We start from the raw sequence: 22,665 nt of genomic DNA, 5'->3' as shown, positions 1-22,665 counted from the left end.
GTGCACGGGCTCTGTTGCTCCGTGGCATGTGGGATCTTCCCAGACCAGGGATCGAACCCATGTCTCCTGTATTGGCAGGCAGACTTTTTATCACTGAGCCACCAGGGAGGTCCCCTTGGTTTAGTTTTCATTCTCTTGTTGCCTGTTTCCTGTAGAAACATCATCATTCCTTCACTCGTTCATTCATTCATCCAGGGCTTATGCGGCTGCTACTCTGAACCCTGCCATGTGTCAAGTATTTATTTATTTTCCTAGGAATTCAAAGAAAGAAAGAAACACGGTACTCCTGGACACAGACCTTTTAGGTGCTCCGTGAATAAAAAACAAGTTTCATTTTTTATTCCCTTCCTTCTCTACTCCTGAGCCCTGCTTCTTCTGGCAGGAGAGGCTGAGCCCAGGGCTCTTTGGTGGCTAGTTTAAAAAAAAAAAAAAAAAGGAAGAAGAAGGCCTGTAATTGTGCTGGGACCTTCGGAAATGCTAATGATGAAAGGCAGAGTCCAGCTCCCACTTCCCCTTCCTGTACAGTGCGGGTGTGGGGTGCCAGGGAGCTGAGCGGTCCTGCTAGGAACCCGAAACAGCCATGGACCAAGAAGCCGTGGGCAATATCGTCCTGCTGGCCATTGTCACCCTCATCAGCGTGGTCCAAAATGGTAAGGGAAGCCCCTCCCTCGGGGTCGGCTTGATGTCTCGGTGTTTGAGAGTCAGGCTTACACACTTGTGTGTTTGTGTGTGTATATCTGTGTACACTCTTTTCTTATCTGTATTTCTGTCTTTATTTGACTGTATAGGGATGCATACATTTCTGTGTGGATTGGGAGTTTTCCTTCTCCCCGTCTTTCTTTGGCTTTAATGGGGATGATTAATCATGTCTGTAGAGCTGGAGCAGCAAGTTGGTTGTATAGAAACCATCACTGAAGTGTTGCAATCAGCACTTTAACTATTAATTACTGTGGCCAGTTGGAGGGCAGGAAGCCTGAAAGTGACAATCAGATATATGTTCACCCAGACACTGGGTTATACCCAGTGCAGCAGGCTGACTTCAGTGCAGTAGGAGTTACCTATTACCTGTAGGCTAAAAAAATAAATAAATTTGGCCAGTGTGAGGGGGGACTTTTTCATTATTTTACCTCTGTATTGCTTTTTTATTTCTTTTGATGAAATATGTTCTTTGCAATACTTCCTTTTTCTCTAGCAATGTGTAATTTTTGAAGCATTCTTTGGTAGACATCATGTACTTACATAAAGGGAGAGAGGGTCAGAAGGATTTCCTTGTTTGCGGGTTGCATTTCCATTAACCCTGTGCTGTGCTTAGTCGCTCAGTCGTGTCTGACTCTTTGCGACCCCATGGACTGTAGCCCACCAGGCTGCTCTGTCCATGGGGATTCTCCAGGCAAGAACACTGGAGTGGGTTGCCATGTCCTCCTCCAGGGGGTCTTCCTGACCCAGGGATCAAACCCAGTTCTCCTGCATTACAGGCGGATTCTTTACCATCTGAGCCACCAGCGAAGCCTAAGAATACTGGAGTGGGTAGCCTATCCTTTTTCCAGGGGATTTCCATTAACTCTGCTGTCACTTAACCCAGGCAAAAGACCTAGAGCTGAGAAAGGCAGGACAGGGTGAATTTCTCTTTAAATTCCTAAGTCAGGACTGTCTCAGACTCTTTTTATCAGCATGGCCAGTGTCTTTGGGCTTTGCAGTTTATGAAGACAGAGAGAAAAAGGGGAAGACTTACTCTGTAACTTAACGGTAATTTCTGAATGTTCAAATACTGTTACACTTTGGAAATGTGGGTATTCACTCAATTTGAGATATCCCGATATTTTCCCCCAACTTGAGTGTGGCCTTAGGTTGGTGATGAGCCTTCTGGGCACAGAGTAAGGCTCCCCATGGCCTCCCGGCACCAGAGAGACCAACTTTGCATACTCCACGTCTGGTTCCTCCGTGGAACAACACTTGGCAGCTTTCTGACCCGAACATTTTCATAGTTAAGTGTCACACAACAGGGCCGCAGCTCTGAGAGGGGACAAATGGCTCCGGGTGAGGCTGCCGTGGCCCCAGGCCACTGCTGTTTCATGCAGGTGCCATGCTGGGGCTCTCTCAGCCTCTGTGAATCTCCAAAGGACCATTCATTCAACCTGCATACTCCCACAGGGACTCTGCCTGGTCCAGGAAGGGTCCTGCATCCATGGGGATGTAGTAGCAAACAGGGAAACCAGGTTTCTGCCCCCAGGAAATGGGAGGGTAGCAGGAGATGATGGGCGGGCAGGAAGCAGGAAGCCTGCTGTGAAGCCTTGAGTCCCCGTGGAGGCAATTGCATGGGTGCTGGTTGTTCGGGTGCCCCCTCTGGCCCTCCCTGACACCTGTCAAGATTGGTGACAGGGGACAGGAGCCGGGGTCCCCTCAGCTGCCCATGCAGAGGTTCGCGTCCACCCTGAGCTGCTGGCCCCGGGTCCAGAGCTGAGTGGGGGGATGCTGTGTGGTTCCCCCCACCCCCCGTGAGAACAGAGTCTCTTCCCCTCCCCCGAGATGCCCCGGGACCTGGCCCTGGAGTGTCCGGTGAGTCCTGGGCTTTTCTGTAGAAGCACAGGGAACCCTGAGCAGACTTGAGGCGGACGATGAGATTTCTAATCATTTTTGGCAGATGAGATTAGGTCGTGGGGAGGAGAGAGGATCGATGGCCACATGTCTGAGCTCTAACCGCAATCTTTCAGCCAGCCATCTTGGATAGGTGACAATGGGACGCAGTGGCCTTGCTGATACAGTCCCATGAGCTGATGATACTTCCTGGGGAGGAGGGAGACGGGAGTGGACCAGCTCCTGCTTTGGGCTGGAGACTTTTCATCCTGGACACATTGTCGATTGGGCTGTATTTGTGGCGGTGTGGACAGCACGGCACCCACGTCACGGCCTCTGTTCCTCCCCTTCCCCGGCCCTGTGAGCAGCAAGGGCACCGTGTGGACAGAGTGATTTTGCAATGGTTGGGGCAGTTTTGAAGCCACAGAAGGAGTCCTTGGCTCCCTTCAAAGGCTTAGGATCAGCCCTGCTCGTCTCTGAGGCACAGAGCAAGGCTTGCTGGTCATGCTGAGACCACCTTTTAACTCTGTTCAATGTGCTGGTGCAGGGGAATGAGAGAAATTCAAGTGACTCGGGAGATAACACCTCTACCTGTTTTAACCTTGAGCTTTTAGGCAAACAAAAGGTCCAACTGAGGTCCAGAACCTCCCTTTGCAATTCTAATTAATCTTGGGGTTGCAGCCAAAGGTCTACCTACCGTACTGAATGCAGAAAATACGCAAAAACTCTGCCCCCACCCCAGTTACATTCGAAACCCTTCCTGTTAGCTTTAGGAATGATTTACATGCTGTTGCCAGGCACTGTGTACTTCGTGTTTGTCCCAAGACAAGGAGTTTCGGGCCCTGTGTCTGTGGCAGTTTGGGGGTGAGGGGGGCACGCTCTGGCTCCCAATTCCCCAGAGGAGAGGCAGAGCCCACCGGCCCAGTGAATTTCCTCCCCTGCCTCCCAAACGCTCTGGAGTCATCAAGATCATTGAACCTGAGGCCCCCTCCCAGCTTGATCCAGCATAATGCATGTTTGGGAACACAGACCACATTTAAAGTTTGAGTGACCTGGACCAGAACTGCCAAAGCCTGGTTTCCCAGGTCGTGTAGACGGATGCACTTCCTCTGTGTAGCATCCAGAGGGCCTCCCACTTCTCGGCCAGGTGCCAGCAGCTTTGACATGGAGCAAACCTGGGAAACGTGGCTTTGGAGAAAATGATTCCCACGGGAAGCCAAACTAATTAGGTTGGAGGCGGGGAGAGTGAGCTGAGGGGAGGGACCCAGGTCCTTGTGCATGGAGACCTTGTGAATGGCGACAGCAGAAGTCTAGACCGCATCCTCAACAGCCCCTACCGAACACTCCCAGGACGGAGCGCTCACAACGCACTGGGCTCACTCTTCCCATTGTCAAGTGTACTGAGAATTTGCTTTGTGTCTTGTATGGTGCTTTGCGCTGGTCATAACATGATCTCATTTAATCCTTGCCCCCTATGAAATATTCTACCATTATTACTCTTATTTCACAGAATAACTAAGTGGAGCTTAGAGAGCTTAGAGAGTTAGTTGGAGATTCCAGAGTCAGTAGTGGTGAAACTGGGATTCAAAGCTACTTCAAAACGTGGAAGTTTACATGACGTGTGTTGTCTTGGATTCATTCATTCAAACACTCACAGCTAGGGAAGTTCTCTGTTACATTGAACTGAAACTGCTGCCCTCTAATTTCTATCCACTGGTGTGTCTGTTCTTTGGAAAAGCTTAGACTGTGCCTGCAGCATCTGTGTTTCCAAAGTCACCTGAAACATCCCTGGTTCAGCATATCATTTCTCAGCCGACTTCGTTTCGAGTCCCTGGTCTTCGGATTACTCCTTCCCACCCCACCCACCACCAACTTGCCATCTTCTTTCTAAGATGCAGGTGGGTGTTTTTCATGCAAGAAATCTGTTCCCGAAATCCAGACACCAGTTCTGTTAAAATGATGGAGGTGTGAGCTATTCTTGTGTATCACAGGGCTGACTCATACTAAAAGAAAATCTCAGAATCTTTTTATGTGATCCTGAGAAAGTTATTCACCTTCTCTGACCCACAGTTTCCTCAAGAGAGAGGTGGAGTTACTAATAACCTTCCACGTGTGGTGGCTGAAGGTGTTGCCTGAGATAATACCCAAGTCGCTGGCAGAGGCCAGCATGTGGTAGGTTCTTGGTGACCGTTTGCAGCCTTCTCCTCTGGTCTCTCTCTGTCCCTCTGGTTTGGCCTGATGTTAGCAGCCAGCCAAGAGCAGTGTGTGAATGCTCTCTGCATGCACAGTTTCTGTAACATGGTCAAGGATATGGAGTATGGAGTGTCAGTGTTTGGAGGAGTGGACAAACGTGGCCCAACTCTTTCAAGTTTAGCTTGGAAGGAAAGAGAGGTAGACCCTAGTGGGGGTTCAGGACAGAGGCAGGCTTGTTTTTGTTCTGTTTTGAGGTTAGGAGAGATTTGAGCATGTTTCAAGGGTAAAGATTAGGATAAAAACAGAGACCGAAGATTTACAAAGTAGGGCAAACATCAATGAACAAAAACCCAAAGAGGCTGGCCAAAGCAGGGTCAAGGTCGCAGGTAGAGGGCTAAGATTTAAAAAAGAGGAAGGCGCTGTTCTTGGGCAAGGAGAGGAAGAAGAGAGGCAGGCTGAGAGAAGAAGGGCCTCACCATGCAGCTGGTTGCAGAAGTAACCTCGGACTTTCTTAATACTGTCCCTCCTTATGTGTTCAGAGGCACGGGCATCACCTTGGGTTCTGGAAAGACAGTGATCAGAATTTCCACTGTGTTCTGTGGGGAGAAGAGACGTCCAGAGCAGACAGTTGGGGTCTGAGTAAGACCTCAAATTGCTGATGGAGTCCCTGCAGTGAGCTTCTATGTGATAATAAGAGGATGAACATACTCTTGCATGCCCAGCTGGACTCAAATCCCATCACCCCTCCCTGCTCCCCAGTGGAGGGACTGAGAAGGTTATTCAACCTCTCTGAGCCACAGTGCCCTTGTCGACAGCATGGAGATGTACCGCCCGCTTCGTAGAGCACGTGTCCAGCGTCCACCAGAGTGCCATCATGAAGCCAGCCCTGAGGCTCTGCCCGGTGTGGGCACAGTCCTAGGGGAAGAATGTGCTTTCACCAAAAAGCAAATCATAAAGGCTTTTATCCATGGACACAATGGATGAGGCAGGCATCCTTTTCAGCTCTTTTCGAGGAGGCTAATGTGAAGTTGATAAAAAGAAATCCTGTGAGTGGGATCCCTGACTGTCACCCTTCTTTTCTTTTTTCACTCTTGAAATAGGAGGAAAGGAATAAAATAGGAGGGGTGGGAGAGTGAGAAAGAGAAAGGAGGAAAGAGAGAGAGGGAAGGAGAGACCGTGTTCCCCCCTCCCCACCATCCAGCCTGTAGACAAGACAGACTCTGTCTCCCCAGCATCTCTTCATCCCACAGCCATCACCCTAACCAGCTCCCTGCTGTCTTTCCCCCTGTCCTGGGTCTCACCCCTCTAAGCCCTCACCACGCTAAGACAGAGTGGCTTTCTGGCGATGCCATTCATCAGCTTGCACCTGTCAGTCTCTCCACATTTCCTCAAGATGGCAATAAATGCAGAAGTTCTTAACGTGGCTCTCCTCAAGGTCATGGTCATGCTGCTGGTTTGAGAGCTACGTCCCTGCCACCATCTGCTCGGCCTTGGCTCACTCACCACTTTTCCTTGAGGCTCCCTCTGGCCACGCTGACCAGCACCCCTGGAGGCCCCTGCCCTGCTCTGCCTTCGCGTTTGTCCCCAGCTCAGCACACCGTGTGATTTTAATTCTTACATATTGTTTGCTGTGTGTGGTCTGTCTCCTCTCCTCGTATCCTCGCTGGAACATAAGCTCCTGAGGCCAAGGCTGTGTGTATGTGTGTTGTTCTCTGATACAAGCTGAGTGTCTGGAACGTGGCGAGTAATAACAGAGAAATGGCATTGAGAGAGCGATTCACCGCCTGCCTCTCTTCAGCCTCATTTGTAATTCTGCCAGGTTAATCCTCCCCATTACTGCTCCCCCCACCTCCCATCTCCCAGTAAACTGGATGTGCTAACCCCAGAGGGTCTTGCTGCTGGACCTCTGCATATTTCATTCTGATAGAGTGAAGTGGTCTCCTCAGCTGTCCCCGGCCCCCTCCATCTGCTTGTTCTTCAGGTTTTATCATACTCGTCACTCCCTCTAGGAATCCTTCTGTGACCCAAACACTGAATTGTTGCCCCTCTTTGACCCTCGATGGCTCCATGTTCCCACTCAGTCTCAGCATGAGTCTTTCTTTACTCGAGTGTCTATTGCTTCTGGTGGTGGCATCCTTGAAAGTGGGGGTGTGTCTTGCTCACTACTGCCTCACCAACACCAAATGTAGCAATTAGTCGAGAGTAGCTGCTGAATACCTTTGTGCTCAGTGACATTTGATGGAGGACAGTTAGGGCTGTTTAGAGGTCGAGAGAAGGAAACATTTAACATTCCAGGAAAAATATTAAGATGCCAGGCTTGGGATACGTGCTCATTATAAATCCAAACCTTTCCTTCTGGCAGGGTTCTTTGCCCACAAGGTGGAGCACGAAAGCAAGACCCACAACGGGCGGAGCTTCCAGAGGACTGGGACGCTGGCCTTCGAGCGGGTCTACACTGCCAAGTGAGTCCAAACTCCGACACTGCTCCTTGACCCAGAGTGGGCCTGGGACAACCTTCTGGAGGCTGGGGTGTGGCGGGGGGATGGGTGGGTTCCAGAGAAGCTTGAACTTGACCCGGGAGACTTTGGGGACACTTTTCATCATCTTAGCAAGGTGCTGGTGTTTGAAGAGAGGAAGCAAAGGTGTTGGGGGTGTGGGAGTAGACCTCACAGCTCCTGCTCGGTCAGGAAAGCTCTCAGCCAGTCATTCGGTCATGGAGTTGACCAATTTCCTGGGGGTTAGTCCCAGGTGCCGCCATGCAAACCAGCCATTACTCACCGGCTGGCATCAGAAGCAACCAGCAGGACTGGCAGGCGGCTGCCTGCTGCCCCGCGGGCACCTAAGCCTGGTCTCCTGGAGCGACCAGGATAGAGAGATTGAGGGTACTATGCACTTGCTTTTCTATCTCTCCTTCTTTACTTCTTTTAGCAGGGAAAGCTTGCTAGAAAACACCTGAACAACTCAGGGAAGGAGGAGGGATGCTATTTGGGATGCAAATCTGAACGGTGTTATCCAAACACTCATTTTCCTCTCTGCCAAATGCATTTAGACAAAGGGTTCAGCTATTAGTCTGTGGCCTGCTTCTCCATGCCTGTGACTGGAGGCTTGTTAGGAAGGGCGGCTGTAGCCCCAAGCTGCCAGGGAGCTGGCCTTCAGTCTCGGCTTGGAGGTGACTTTGATGTTCCCCAGAGAGCCTTCTAAAATGGGGCTTAGGGCCACACAAGGAAAGTTCTAGAAGGGTAGGGAGAAGTCGAAAGACGTAGTTTTAAGCCATGTAAGATGTTCACACTTATAGGAGGGGGGAACTGTGTGTGGGGCACCCCCAGCCCTTCTGTGCTGTGTGCAGGGGGCGATGGAGAGGAGCAAAGACGGGGTGCTCCATCTGGGATGATGCCAGAACCTCCCTGAAAATGGAATCCAAAAACCAGGAATCCTGTTCTGCAGACCCACTGGAATGGGAAGCTTCTTCCCACCCAGATCACTGCATTCTCACCAGCAGCACTGTGCTCTCATGAACACAGCTGGTCAGTATTGGAGAAGTGGGGGCAGGGGAATTTCTCTGTACCCAGTGGGAAGCTAAGCTTCCATCTTGCCAGCAATGAGGAAGGGCCACAGCAGGCCAGGCTGCCTGGTTTCTGCGTTTTCTTCCAGGAGAGAACCAGCTCTCCTTCTCAGAAGCTGCCATGGGACTGCCCTGGTGGTTAAGACTCGGCACTCTCAATGCCCGGATCCAGTCCCTGGTCAGGGAGCTAGATTCCACATGCTGCAACTAAGATCTGGAGCAACCAAATAAATAAAAATGAAATTAAAAAAAAGAAGAAGATGGCGAAGCCACCGCACTGACCTGGTCCCCACAGCCAGCCTCCGGATTGTGGAAGTGCCCTTATGCGGCTGGCTGTGCTGTCGTTTGAAAGACAGTTTGGAAGTTCTGCAATGGCATGCGGTCCCTGAGGTCAGAAGATGCTAGAGGAGAGTGGTGGGTGATCAGTGCTGCCTGGGGGTCTTGACTTTCCTACTTACCCTTCAAGAGAGGGGGGAGGAGACTGAGGGGAGGACAGTGAGTTGTGGAGAGGTCGGATCTATGGTGGGGGTAGAGGAGAATTTTCTGTAAGATTAAAGGTCATCCAGTCACTGTCGTGGTTCTGTTACAAAAACCACTTCCTCCCTGGCCAGATTGCAGCACCTTGTGTGTGCCTGAGGTGGGTTGTGGAAGGCTCTGCAGATAACGCAGTGGTTGTTACTGTCCACTGGCCATGCCCAGGGCCTCCAATCTGAGCGCCTCGGCCAGGAAACCACCGGGAAGAAAGTCATCCCCAGTGAGAACTTCCCCGGGGGCCTCCAAAAGCACTCGAGGGGTGTGAAATGAGCCATGGGGATGCAAGAAGAAGAGAACATATATTTACTGTTGCTATCTATAGGAAATGAAGCTTCACTCAGTTTTAATATACATATTGAGAAGAGTATGTGTATATAATTTGTACATAAATGTACCTGTCATAAGCTTATACCATCAAAAGTCTTGGTTGATGGAGTGTGGGATCGTAAATGTTTAGAGACCATAGAAAGGGAAGATAGCATAAAGAATAAATGATGCTGGTGGACTGATGGCTGTGGACTGATACAGACCATTCAAGATTTGGGGGCTGTCAATAAACAAGACATCCCAGCCAGGTTATGCCATTAGTTCAGACTGGACTTCAGTTAATCAGCTGCTCTACCTCCTATCTCCTTTGAGGGCAGAGCTGAGTCTGATTTTGAGAGAGAAAAGGACCTTGACTGTCTTATCTTGTGTTGAACACACATAGGTTGAAGCTCCGTTCCCAGCTGATGAGTGCAGGCAGAGCAGTCAAAGTTTGATTTTTGGAGAAAAGTCTCAGTTAAGGGACCTAAGGTTCTTCCCCAAGGGTGCAGGTGAGCACAGACTATGGAGAGAAGATGGGTCTCTGGAGGTGTGTAATTTTCCAAAATGGGTCCCCTAGGTTACAAGTTTGTGGGCTACTAACAGGTGTGACAGGGAAACAGATTCCCCACAGCAAGATTTTTGAGACCCTTTAAAGTGCTAAGAGACACTATGATGCTTGGTTCTCCAAGAAGGGGAGGTCTTATTGAACTACAGAAAACCCTCCTTAAAAAAAAAAAAGCATATCAAAGGTTTGGTGTCTCACAAAAATGCATTTTGGTAAATGACACCCTGAGGTTTCTCCTCCCCTGCACCTCTCATCCTAGGCTCACTTCTAAGTGGCATGGACTTGTCCAATGATTTGAACGTGATCCATCTACATTGGTTCTATTGATTGGTATTGATCCTATTACTGTTATTAATGATATTTGCTTCATTAATTAATTAATTTAAAGTCTTATTGAAACAGAGTTGATTTACAATGTTGTGTTAGTTTCAAGCATACAGCAAAGTGATTCAGTTACATGCATGCATTCTAAGTTGTAAGTTGTGTCCAATTCTTTGTGACCCTGTAGACTGCAGCATATCAGACTTTTCTTTCACTACCTCCTGGAGTTTGTTCAAACTCATGTCCATTAAGTCTGCGATGCCATCCAGCCATTTCATCCTCTGTTGCCCGTTTCTCCTCTTGCCCTCACTCTTTCCCAGCCTCGGGGTCTTTTCCAGTGAATTGGCTCTTTGCATCACGTGGCCAAAGTATTGGAGCTTCAGCTTCAACATCAGTCCTTCCAATGAATATTCAGTGTTGATTTCCTTTAGAATTGACTGGTTTGATTTCCTTGCTGTCCAAGGGACTTTCAAGCGTTTTCTCTAGCACTGCAATTCATAAACATCAATTCTTCAGTGCTCAGCCTTCTTTATGGTCCAACTCACATCCAACTCACATGACTACTGGAAAAGCCATAGGTTTGACTAGACAGACCTTTGTTGGCAAAGTGATGTCTCTGCTTTTTAATACACTGTCTAGGTTTGTCATAGCTTTTCTTCCAAGGAGCAAGTCTTTTAATTTCACAGCTGCAGTCACCACCCACAGTGATTTTTGTGCCCAAGAAAATACAATCTGCCACTATTTCCACTTTTTCCCCATCTACTTGCCATGAAGTGATGCAACCAGATGCCATGATTTTTGTTTTTTGAATGTTGAACTTTAAGCCAACTCTTTCACTCTCTTCTTTCACACTAATCAAGAGGCTCTTATTCAGTAAGTGCTTCACCCCAAATGGTAGATCTTTAAGGGGCTCCTGTCCTTTGGAATTATTACTGTGTCCATAGGTCAGTGGAAGTTCTGGGTGTCCAGAACACCAAGTGAGTCAGCAGGCTTTGTTGGTTCCCCCATACCCATATCCCAGGACAGGATACATTGGTTTCTTATCTTTTCCACTTGTCAACTTCTCCAGTAAAGGATTTCTGACCATCAGAAAGACATGACGGCCCCTGTGGCCAGGGACACAGCCCAGCCTCCCTGGGGGCTCTATAAGGTACAGACCGAAGGCTGGTTATTCCAGGGCTCTCCGTGGTACCAACTGAATCATGACACCCTATCAATTTGAAGGTTGATATTTAGGAGAAAAATCATGAGAAGCACATCAAGAAGCTGCCAGAGGAAGACTCTAAGAAAGGAATTTGGATAAAAGGCCAAATGTATTTTGAAGATTGCATTTTTTTTTAATACCTTTTTGGCTACATTGCGCAGCATGTGGGATCTTAGTTGACTGACCAGGGTTTGAATCTGCAACCTTTGTATTGGAAGCGTAGAGTTTTAACCACTGAACTGCCAGGGAAGTCTGAAGAAAATTGCATTTTGAGTTTACCTCTGTAGTTTGAATTCCCTTAGACCAGTGGTTCTCAAACTTGAGCATGCACCAGAATCACCTGGAGGGCTCTTTAAAATCTTAACTGGGCAGCCCCCAGAATTTTTAATTCTGTAGGTCCAAGGAAGACATTAACATTTACATTTTTAAGAAGGTCCCTGGTGATTCTGATACAGCTGATCCAGAGACCATACCTTGAGAACTGGTACATTAGACCATCGACTCTTAGAGCTTAAGTGGATCTCCGAGTTATTCATTATTCGTCTCTTGGTTTTACCAGTAAGGAAACCAAGTCCAGAGAAATTGCTTTGCCAATGACAAACAGCTGGTTAATGTCAGGTTGGGGACCAATCCTCATCATGTGTCCCTCCCGCTGTGTTGTATCACCTTTCCCAGTTCATCCTTCTGTGTCTTGTTATATTGTGTTTCCATGGATGTCTGGATAGATTGTCCTGATCTCAACTGAAGCTTTTCAAGAGGACACTCACTATTTAATTGAGTGCAGGCAGACTTCGTTTTATAACACTTCACAGATACTGTGTTTTTCACCAGCTGAAAATTTGTGGCGACCCCGCATCATCAGATGATGGATAGCATTTTTTAGCAATAAAATATTTTTCATTAGGGAATGTACCTTGTGTTTTAGACATCATGCTATGGCACACTTATTGGGCTGCAGTGTAGCATAAACATAGCTTTTATGTGCACTGGGAAACCAGAACATTCTTGTGAGTTGTGTTATTGTGGTGTTTGCTTCATTGTGGTGGTCTGGAGCTCAACCCACGCTATCTCCAAGGTGTGCCTGTAGAGTTGAAGAGGTAATAGTCCTGGTTTTAGAGTTGTATTAAGTTCTGGCTTTGCTACTCTATATCTGGGTGACCCTGGGTAAGTTATCTTTAGCTTCTCCTTGATTCAGTTTCTCATCTGAAACATGAGAAAATTGTGGTAGGCAGAAGAATGACCCCCAAAGATGTTCACATCCTGATCCCAGGAATACGTAAATAGGTTATGTTACATGGCAAGGGGCAATTAAGGTTGCTAAGCAGTTGAGTTTAAATTAAGAGACTATTTGGGATTATCTGATGGGACCCAATGTCATTGCAAAGGTCCATCAGATGTGCGAGAAGAAGGCAGAAGAGTTGGGGTTGCAAAGACGTCATCAGCCATGGCTGGCTTTCAGGTTGGATGGGGCTTCGAGCTAAGGAACACAGGTGGCCTCTAGAAGCTGGGAAAGGCAAAGAGACAGAAGCTGTGCATCTCCAGAAGGGATGTAGCAATGCTGACATCTTCATTTTGGTCCATTGAGACTGACTTCAGGCTTCTGACCTGCATATAATACATTTGTCCTAACCCTCTGAGTTTGTGGCTACTTGTCCCAGAAGCCACAGGAAACTCGTGCAGTCACCACATGTATTGGCAGGATTGCCATGAGCTTAAAGGAGACCAAGGGTGTCAGACCCCAGCACGGGGGCCAGGACTGCGTCCTGACAAAGCCATCAGCAGGATAACTCCCCAAGTGCCGCCTTTGCCTGGGCCACCCTGGCTCCTGTAACGTGGGGGCTCGCCTGTCCTTCCTCAGCTTGGCCCACGTGTCTGAGCTGACTTGTATGTCTGACCTGAAGGTCTACTTAGGTCCCTCTCTTGACCCCACCCTGACTGCCACCCAGCCCTCCTTGTCTGCGTTACTCACTTTTCAATTCTAAGAAGTGCTTTGGCATAACCAGGAGCAGGACCCCTGCCAAGGAGAATCCATCAAGAAATGGCTTCACCGGGGAAGGCAGTAGATGGATTCCAAGCTTGTATCTGCTTTACCCTGCTGTCTGTTTCTGGAGGTCAGAGGAATTATGAATGGAGTCCATGCCTTGTGAGATGTGCGTGCGTGTGTGTTAAGTCGCCTCAGTCGTGTCCAACTCTATGTAACCCTATGGATTACAGCCCGCCAGGCACCTCTGTCCATGTCCACCAGGCTCCAGGCAAGAATATCAGAGTGGGTTGCCATGCCCTCCTCCAGGGGATCTTTCTGACCCAGAGATCGAACCCACATCTCTTATGTCTCTCGCATTGGTAGGCGGGTTCTTTACTACTAGGGCCACCTGGGAAGCCCGCCTTGCAAGACAGGGATTATTATTTAGGGTTTCAGGTAATTTTCAGACTAAACTGCGGCCTCTAATTTTTTTCCCCTTGTTTATTTATTCTGCAGCCAGAACTGTGTGGATGCCTACCCCACCTTCCTTGTCATGCTCTGGAGCGCCGGGCTTCTCTGCAGCCAAGGTAACCCGGGCTTTTCTCCTTGTGTGTTCTCTCTCTAAAACGCGTGTTACCAGCAGGTGTGAGTGTAGGCTTTTTTGTTGAAAAGACTTTGTCTGCTCTCCAGCTCCAATTCACAAAGCCGCAGAGAGGTGAGACCCTCCAGAGGTCGTTTGCCAGCAGGCGGGGTGCCAGTGTGGGCCCGGCGGTAATGCATCGCTAATGCTGGCTCCCTGGTGGCTGGTTGAGAGCGGCTGCGCTGACAAGGGTGGTTTCAGGCTAAATGTGACTCAGAAGCCTTAAGCAGCATGAGCTCAGACACAAGGGCATTCTGAATGAGAGCGTGAGGTGTCTGTTCTGGGTGACCGTCACCTGGCTGACTGCTTGCTCATTGCCTTCCGCATGGTGCTCCTCCTTCCGGCACGGGTCGAGGTCTCCAGCCTCCCTGGTCCTCAGCAGCCCACAGTCTTGACTTCAGCAAGTTAGATTCCCAAAACTGATTTAAAATTAAAAGGAAACCGAGTGGTATTTTTTGGCCAACTTTGGAGACTGGCCTTGTGTCTGTGAAGGTTTGGTATGACCTGGTCAGCTTCCACGCTGTGGCCCAGCCATGCGAGAGAAAAGGCTGCTAGTGTCCTGTGATAGATGATTTCATCCTTATTGTGGTCACTCACGCAATAAAGTAGGTAAAGTGGACATTGTTGCCCCCTGTTGTTACTTTTGAGGATCTTTTGATTCAGGGAGATAAGTAACTTATTCAAGGTTGCTCAGCTGGTGGGTCACGGAGCCAGAACGGACTCCCAGGGGTTTCAGGATAAATCCTGGGTTTTTCACATGTGTCCTCTTACTTTATTCATTTCCATAAAAATATACACTGAACACCCACTATGTGCCAAGCCCTGTTCCCTGAATACACAGCAGTAAATAAGACAGAGATGGTGGTGAAGCACACAGCAGTTGGCAAGATGGACCACAGAAAATAAATGAATGGATTAATTCATTGCCAAGACTGAGACACACCATGAAGGAAGAGAATCAGCTGCAATGAGAGAGGAGAGAGGTGAAGGCTGGGAGCAGAAACCACTTCAGGAGCACGAGGTGATCCATAAGGCTGTCAGGAAACATGTCCTAATCTCCCACTTTCTATCCTCAGTTAAATAAGAAACATGTCTGGCATCACCTGAAAAATGAAGTCAAACTACACTTAGAGTAGGAGTTATGATTCCTTTTATGTCTTCTTAGATGATACTTGATAGAGATGAATCTGGAGTTATTCTGGTTGGATGAAGGGAGTTGAAAAGGGTTTCAGGGCCTGGAAGTAAGCATTTTCTGCCAAAACTGTCAGTCACTCCTGCTCGGTGTAATAGTCATTTCCTGTAAATATGGTAGACTGGGTAATTTTTCAGGTGAAAGGAACACCAGCCTAAACCCATCATATTACAGAGCAGGAGCCCAAACCTCAGGGGAACCTGCTCAAACCCGAGAATTTTAGAGCCTGGTTTTGAACACACGACATCTCTCCTGGTGTTCCAAACAGCTCAGGTCCACACTGGAGGCAGGCACCGATCCCCAAATACGGACAGTGAGTTCAGTCACTGTGCCCCCTGATTTCTATCAGCTCATGTTCAGTTCAGTTCCCGGTAACAGAAAGGTGGGTCAGTAAGTTAGTTCAAAGCCATCTGAAAGGGACCAACCAGGAAAAACCTTGTCCAAGACAGCTGTGAATTGTTACAACTTTGAAACCATCAGAGAAGAGAGGATTGGAGACCCGAGTACCCAGAGGGCCTGGAGCACTACCTGACACATAACAAGTGCCCTGTTAATGCACTTTATTTGGTATTTGAATAACGCTGGGGCGGGGGGTGGGGGGGGGGGGGCGGGTTTCGAAGAATTTTTATACCCATATTTCTGTCTCACCCTCATAGTAATTCCTGATAGGTAGAAAAAGTGTAATCAGCCCTTTGTCAAATGTATTAATAGAATGAGTTAAGCATTAGCTCCTGATCATAACAGTCCTGATGGGGCTGGGTTTCTAACTCTTGGCTCCAAGCATTCAGGACTCCATGGGGTTGTTTTTTTTTGTGTGTTTTCCTCACAGGGTTGGAATGCAAAGGGCATTTCTTTCCCTGGAGATCTTTCCTAAACCATAGCAATTGTTCAGAAAAGGTTGAGCATCATGATTCCTGGAGATCCACAGGTGAAGGGTGTACTTTGTAAGGACCAGTTTCAGAGTAGGGCTCCGGGAGCAAGTCTAGCTTTCCTCCTAGATACACACACACTCAAACAGACACATGTATGTGCACCTACCAGCTGACAATCTTACACAAGTCCCGTGACTGCTGGAATCCATGTTTCCACATCTGGAAATAGAAAAGACCATACCAAGACTTCCCTGGTGGTTCAGTGGCTAAGGATCCGCCTGTCAGTGCAGGGGGCACAGGTTTGATCCCTGTTCCAGGAAGATCCAGCACGCTGCAGGACAAGTAAGACTGTGTGCCTCAATTACTGAACCCGTGCTCTTGAAACATGAGAAGTCACCACAATGAGAAGCCCACTCACTGCAACCAGAGAGTAGCTCCCACTTGCCACAACGAGAGGAAGTCCAGGTACAGCAAGGAAGACATAGCAGAGCCAAAAATACAATAAATACATAAAACAGAAAAAGATGGTACCAGTCATGTGAAAAGATAATGGGTATGAAAAGACTTTGTATGAAACAACACTGTGATGCCAATGCAAGGTAGCATGACCATTCTTAAGGAGCTCAGGAGGCTTCCTGTCCCCGGCTCTTTGCTGAACTCACGTCAGCCCCGACTGGCAGAAGCTGAGGCCTCTGCTTGATCTTGCGACCAACACGGATTACCTAATGGCTGTGTTAGTACTGGGTTCACTTAGTACTTAGTTTTGGCGTCTAGGACACTAACACGGGCATTGTCCTTTCTCCTCTCAGTTCCTGCTGCCTTTGCTGGACTGATGTACCTGTTCGTGAGGCAGAAGTACTTCGTTGGCTACCTGGGGGAGAGAACTCAGAGGTAGGCCGCTGGGACGGTGTAAGAACCATGGACGGAGTGGCACTTTTCCAGCAGGAAGAGTGGTCGGTCATTCAACAATATTCCACCGAACCAGGCAAGACCACGAGGTGTCGGATGGGGGAGGGCGACTCAATCCCTCATCCTTTTTCCTCCTTGAACTTTGCTGGTTCTGGAAATACAGCCAGGGCCCTTGACTAGTTTTCCCATTAAAAAAAACAAAACAAAACATTCCTCCAAGTGGTGCTGGGCTCCCAAAAGGATGTTTAAAAGCATGCCTTGCAAAATCACAGCCTCTACTCCCACCCTGCCGCATCTGGGCCTCGAATTACGTCCCCCTCTCTGGCTTCCCAAAGCCTGCCGGGAGTGAAGCATGCCGTTGTCTACCTGGGGGAAGGAGAACTATAGCATGCGCCTTGTGATAAGTTCTCTTGAGTAACAGACATCGGGGACCCGCGGAAGGAATGTTGAGAAAGTCAAACACAATCACCGGTGGCAGTCAGAGACAGTGTAGGCAACAAGTGTCCTTTCCTTAGACCTGGGTTGGGAAAGCCGGGTTTTAGTAAAGTAAATGATGATACTTAGAGAAGAAAGGTTCAAGTTACAGTTTGCCGCCAGTTATGGAGCGATCAGAGTCGCCGATGGGTTCCAAGGGTGGGGAAGATGCTGTGGGGGCTGCTGCCCACGTGCTGCCCCCGCGCTCACCCCCCCATTCTGCTTCTTGTTCCTCTCCATGTCTCACAATAGCGCCCGTTACCCCCCGTTTGATTCTGGATTGGAAAGATCTGCTGGAGAAGGGATAGGCTACCCACTCCCGGATTCTTGGGCTTCCCTTGTGGCTCAGCTGGTAAAGAATCTGCCTGCAATGTGGGAGACCTGGGTTTGATCCCTGGGTTGGGAAGATCCCCTGGAGAAGGGAAAGGCTACCCACTCCAGTATTCTTGCCTAGAAAATCCCACGGACAGAGGAGCCGTGTGGGCTACATTCCAAAGGGTTGAGAAGAGTCGGACACTTTCACTTTCTGGTAGATAAGGCCGCCCAGTTCAGAGAGGCTCCTCCTTCACGTGATCTTAGCCAGAAAGCTGAGAAGTGATCAGAGAACCCTCTTCAGTGGCGACAAAGGCAGTGACTTCCCTGGAGAAGTTGTCTGGGAAGCATTAAAGCCCCAGAGAACCACCTCCTTGAGGGGCGCTACACCTCCAGTCCTTAGAAACATCCTGCCCAGACCAAGAACACCACTATTTCATTGGGAGGCACTCCTTTCATCCTTCACCACAGATTTATCTTGAACAGGTTCTGAAATAGCTCCACAAATCACTTTCCCTCCTTTCTGTAATGAGCATATGGTGGCCTCATTCATGTGATAAATCTGACTCACTACAATATTTGACTTTTAACAATTTAATTTCTTTGAAGCCTCTATTCTCTGGCTGAAAAAAAATAGACTCCTTTACTTTCTTTCCACTTCTTTACCAACACTAGCAGGTAATTCTCTGTATTTGTCTTTGAGGCTGCCGGAACAAAGTGCTCCATGCAGACCAGGGGGTTTAAATAACAGGAATGTATTTTCTTATCGTTCTGGAGACTGGCAGTCCAAAATCAAGACAATGGCAGGGTTGTTCTTTCCTGAGGCCTCTCTTCTTGGCTTGTACTTGGCCGTCTTCTCCCTGTGTCCTCAAGGGTCTTCCCACTGTGTGTGTCTATGTCGTAACCTTCTCTGTAAAATGTTTTTTAAAATGCATTATTTATTTTTGGCTGTGCTGAGTCTTTGTTGTTTCACAGGTTTTTCTCTAGTTGTAGGGAGCAGGGGTTGCTCTCTAGCTGTGGTGCGTGGGCTTCTCATTGCAATGCCTTCTCTTATTGTGGAGCTCAGTTCAGCTCCGGGGTGCGTGGGCTTCAGTAGGTACAGTGCTTGGGCTCAGTTCTTGTGGCTCCTGGGCTCTAGAGCACAGGTTTCAATAGTTGTGACACATGGGGTTAATTATGCCACAACGTGTGGCATCTTCCCAGATCAGGGATCGAACCTATGTCCCCTGCACTGGCAGATGGATTCTTTACCACTGAGCTACCAGGGAAACCCCGCTAACTTTCTCTTTAAAAAAATTTTAAAAAACTTTTTTTGGCTGCGTGAGATCCCAGCTCGCCTGACCAGGGATCAAACCTGCATCCCCTGCATTGAAAGCACAAAGTCTTTTTTTTTTTTTTAATTTATTTTAATTGTAGGCGAATTACTTTACAATATTGTGGTGGTTTTTGCTATACATTGACATGAATCAGCCATGGGTATACATGTGTTCCCCATCCTGGCCCTCCCTCCCACCTTTCTCCCCATCCCATCCCTCAGGGTCTTCCCAGTGCACCAGCCCTGAGCACCCTGTCTCATGCATCGAACCTGGACTGGCGATCTGTTTCACACTTGATAATATACATGTTTCAATGCTATTCTCTCAAATCATCCCACCCTCGCCTTCTCCCACAGAGTCTAAAAGTCTGTTCTTTACATCTGTGTCTCTTTTGCTGTCTCACATATAGGGTCATCGTTACCATCTTTCTAAATTCCATATATATGCGCTAATATACTGTATTGGTGTTTCTCTTTCTGACTTACTTCACTCTGTATAATGGGCCCCAGTTTCATCCACCTCATTAGAACCGATTCAAATGCATTCTTTTTAATAGCTGAATAATATTCCATTGTGTATATGTACCACAGCTTTCTTATCCATTTGTCTGCTGATGGGCATCTAGGTTGCTTCCATGTCCTGGCTATTGTAAACAGTGCTGTGATGAACTTTGGGGTACATATGTCTCTTTCAATTCTGGTTTCCTCAGTGTATATGCCCAGCAGTGGGATTGCTGGGTCATATGGCAGTTCTATTTCCAGTTTTTTAAGGAATCTCCACACTGTTCTCCATAGTGGCTGTACTAGTTTGCATTCCCACCAACAGTGTAAGAGGGTTCCCTTTTCTCCACACCCTCTCCAGCATTTATTGTTTGTAGACTTTTTGATAGCAGCCATTATGATCGGCATCAGATGGTACCTCATTGTGGTTTTGACTTGCTTTTCTCTGATAATCAGTGATGTTGAGCATCTTTTCACGTGTTTGCTAACCATCTGTATGTCTTTTTTGGAGAAATGTCTGTTTAGTTCTTTGGCCCATTTTTTGATTGGGTCACTTATTTTTCTGGTATTGAGCTGCAGGATTTGCTTGTATATTTTTGAGATTAATTCTTTGTCAGTTGCTTCATTTGCTATTATTTTCTCCCATTCTGAAGGCTGTCTTTTCACCTTGCTTATAGTTTTCTTCACTGGAAAGCACGAAGTCTTAACCACTAGACCACCAGGGAGTCCCTGACCTTCTCTTTTTATAAGGACTCCGGTTATAGTGAGTTAGGGTCTACCTGGTGTTCTGATTTTACCATTATCACCTCTTTAAAGACCCTCTTTCTAAATGCAGTCATTTTAAGGTACCGGGGTTTAGGACTACACCATATGAATGTGGGGGCGGGGCGCATGCGCAGTTCAGCTCAGAACGCTCTCTTCGGGGACCATACTTTTTTTTCCTAACAAAGAGCTAGAATAGGTCACTTCGTGAGCAGGACTGTGAGCAGGAAACTAAGGAGAGAGGATCACACTGGCCAAGGAGCAGGGAGCTGTCAATTGGGGGATGCCTCTCAGATCCTGCTGTGCCTGCGAGTCCCATGGGGAGCTTGTCCACTGTGTGGGTTCTGATCCAGTGGACCTGGGTGTCTGCATTTCCAACAAGCTCCTGTGCTGTTGGTCCGTGGATCACTGTGAGGAGTGAGGAGGTTGATACTCAGCTGCGAAACTATTTTCAAACTCTTGACACTGGAAAACTAGGAGTTGCATCATGAACCTTTGGGGTCCCTTTCAATAAGATAAAATTTCTAACACTGAACCTATGGACACCACATTGTACTCTCTAGATTATAACAAGCAAGGGCCTGGCAGCCTTAAGGTACCTGTTTAGATGAGTTGGCTGTTCTTGGGGAGCCCTCCTGAGTGCCAAGGAGTCCCCTTGCTGGGGTCTTTACTAATAGCCTTAGCAACTAACAACCTTGGCAACCCAAGGGGCTTCCCTGGTGGCTTAGACAGTAAAAAAAATCTGCCTGCAAATGCAGGAGACCCAGGTTCGATCCCTGGTTCGGGAAGAATCCTCTGGAGGAGGGCATGGCACCCACTCCAGTATTCTTGCCTGGTGAGCTACAGTCCATCGGGTTGCAAAGAGTACAACACGACTGAGTGAGTAACACTTTCACTTTTCACTTGGTGACCACTTGGCTGAACTTTCAAAACATACCAGTGCTGCAGGAATGGACGATCCAGAGCCATCACAGAAGGATGTTCTAGAGGAGGGGAACCAGGGCAGCTGCCAAGCACAGCTGTGTGGTCATGTGTCGCTGGAGAGACGCCTCCTGACCCCAGTGGATGCTCTGTGCAAGCAGTATGGGATTTAGAGCCTGTGAGAGAAGGAGACAAAATCATCCAGTACTAAAAAGTCTCCCTTCCTTGATTTGCTTCATATGTAAAGGCCTGCCTTCCAGCCCTGGAGGCCAGCTCTCATTAGTGGGAACTTGAGCTCCAGCCTCAGGAGGCTAGATTGAGACCTCGGATGCAAGAGCATCTCTTAGAATCCACCAGGCTTCTTGGTTCATGTACACCATCCTTTCTCACACAGAGGCCCTGAAAATCCTGCATTACACACAGCTGCCAGCATGGCTCTTACAGGCGCTCCTGAGAGGGTCTTCGTGAATCCATGGGTTTCTAATCTCTGGTGAGAACCCCGGCTACCAGCGGAAGCCACCACTTTCATGCCATCTGGGAGCTGGCATTCCCATGGTGCAGAGAAGCCAGAGAGCAGAGCCCTGATGGTGATGGGTTTAAGGCTTTTTTTGCTTGGTTCTGAACTAGATTCAATGACTAACACTAGCTAAGACACATCCATCCTTCATATGAAGTAAATGGAGCATTCTTGAGTCAGAGGAAGTATCCTTTAAACCCCATGTATTTCAAAGTGATAATATTTTTTGTTAAATTGGTGTCATTTGTGCTCTTCTCCAGTTTTCTCTCTGCTTCCTTTCCAGCACGCCTGGTTACATATTTGGGAAACGCATTATCCTGTTCCTATTCGTCATGTCCCTCGCTGGGATACTCAACTATTTCCTCATCGCCCTTTTCGGAAGTGACTTTGAAAACTACATCAAGACCATCAGCACCACCATCTCCCCTCTCCTTCTCATCCCTTGACTCTCTGCTGAATTCCGGGTGGGTGTGCTCAGCTAATTGATACCTAGAAGCCATCATAACTCAACCCTTTAAAAGAGGCTGTAAATCTAATGACCTGCTGGGCTTTGCAGCTTGAGTGAACCTCACTTTTCCTGGAAGAGGAAATGTTCACATCAGCCCCGCATCAGCTGTGGCCCCACATTTGCAAATGCAGATCCCTTCTGTGTGTTTCGTGACTTATCCTGCTTTCTGGAGAAGTTTTGTGACCCAGTTTATGTTTTCCTAAAATAAAATGCAGACATATGTTTGAGGCTGGTGGTTGAGTTTTGGGTGAGTATATTGCTACAGTTGAATAACTAGGCTGTTTTCCTCAACCTTAATGATGATAATAAAAAATATGCTATCTACACACACACACACACACACACACACACACACACACACACATGCACACACACACACACACATACATACACTCCTGGAAGGTCACCAATGGTCAACTGGGAGTATCTCTGGGTGAAGATATTTGGGATATATTTTTTACTCTGTTATTTATATTTTTGCATATTATTTGGAGAACTTTAAGGAGCAAATAAATACCAC

The 22,665-nt window shown here is 47.9% G+C and overlaps 1 protein-coding gene across 1 annotated transcript; it reads left to right on the top strand.

The window, feature by feature from the left end:
• The first annotated feature begins 495 nt into the window (after nt 1-495).
• ALOX5AP (arachidonate 5-lipoxygenase activating protein) lies at nt 496-22,378 on the top strand. Its single transcript, XM_061133273.1, has 5 exons — nt 496-650; nt 7,130-7,229; nt 13,739-13,809; nt 16,736-16,817; nt 21,921-22,378. Exons 1-5 carry the CDS (start codon nt 581-583, stop codon nt 22,081-22,083), a joined length of 486 nt encoding a protein of 161 aa, XP_060989256.1. The 5' UTR covers nt 496-580; the 3' UTR covers nt 22,084-22,378.
• The last annotated feature ends 287 nt before the right edge of the window (nt 22,379-22,665 follow it).

Source organism: Dama dama, chromosome 30 (assembly GCF_033118175.1).
Source record: "Dama dama isolate Ldn47 chromosome 30, ASM3311817v1, whole genome shotgun sequence".
Lineage (NCBI taxonomy): Eukaryota > Metazoa > Chordata > Mammalia > Artiodactyla > Cervidae > Dama > Dama dama.
This window is presented reverse-complemented; position numbering and strand designations above follow the sequence as displayed.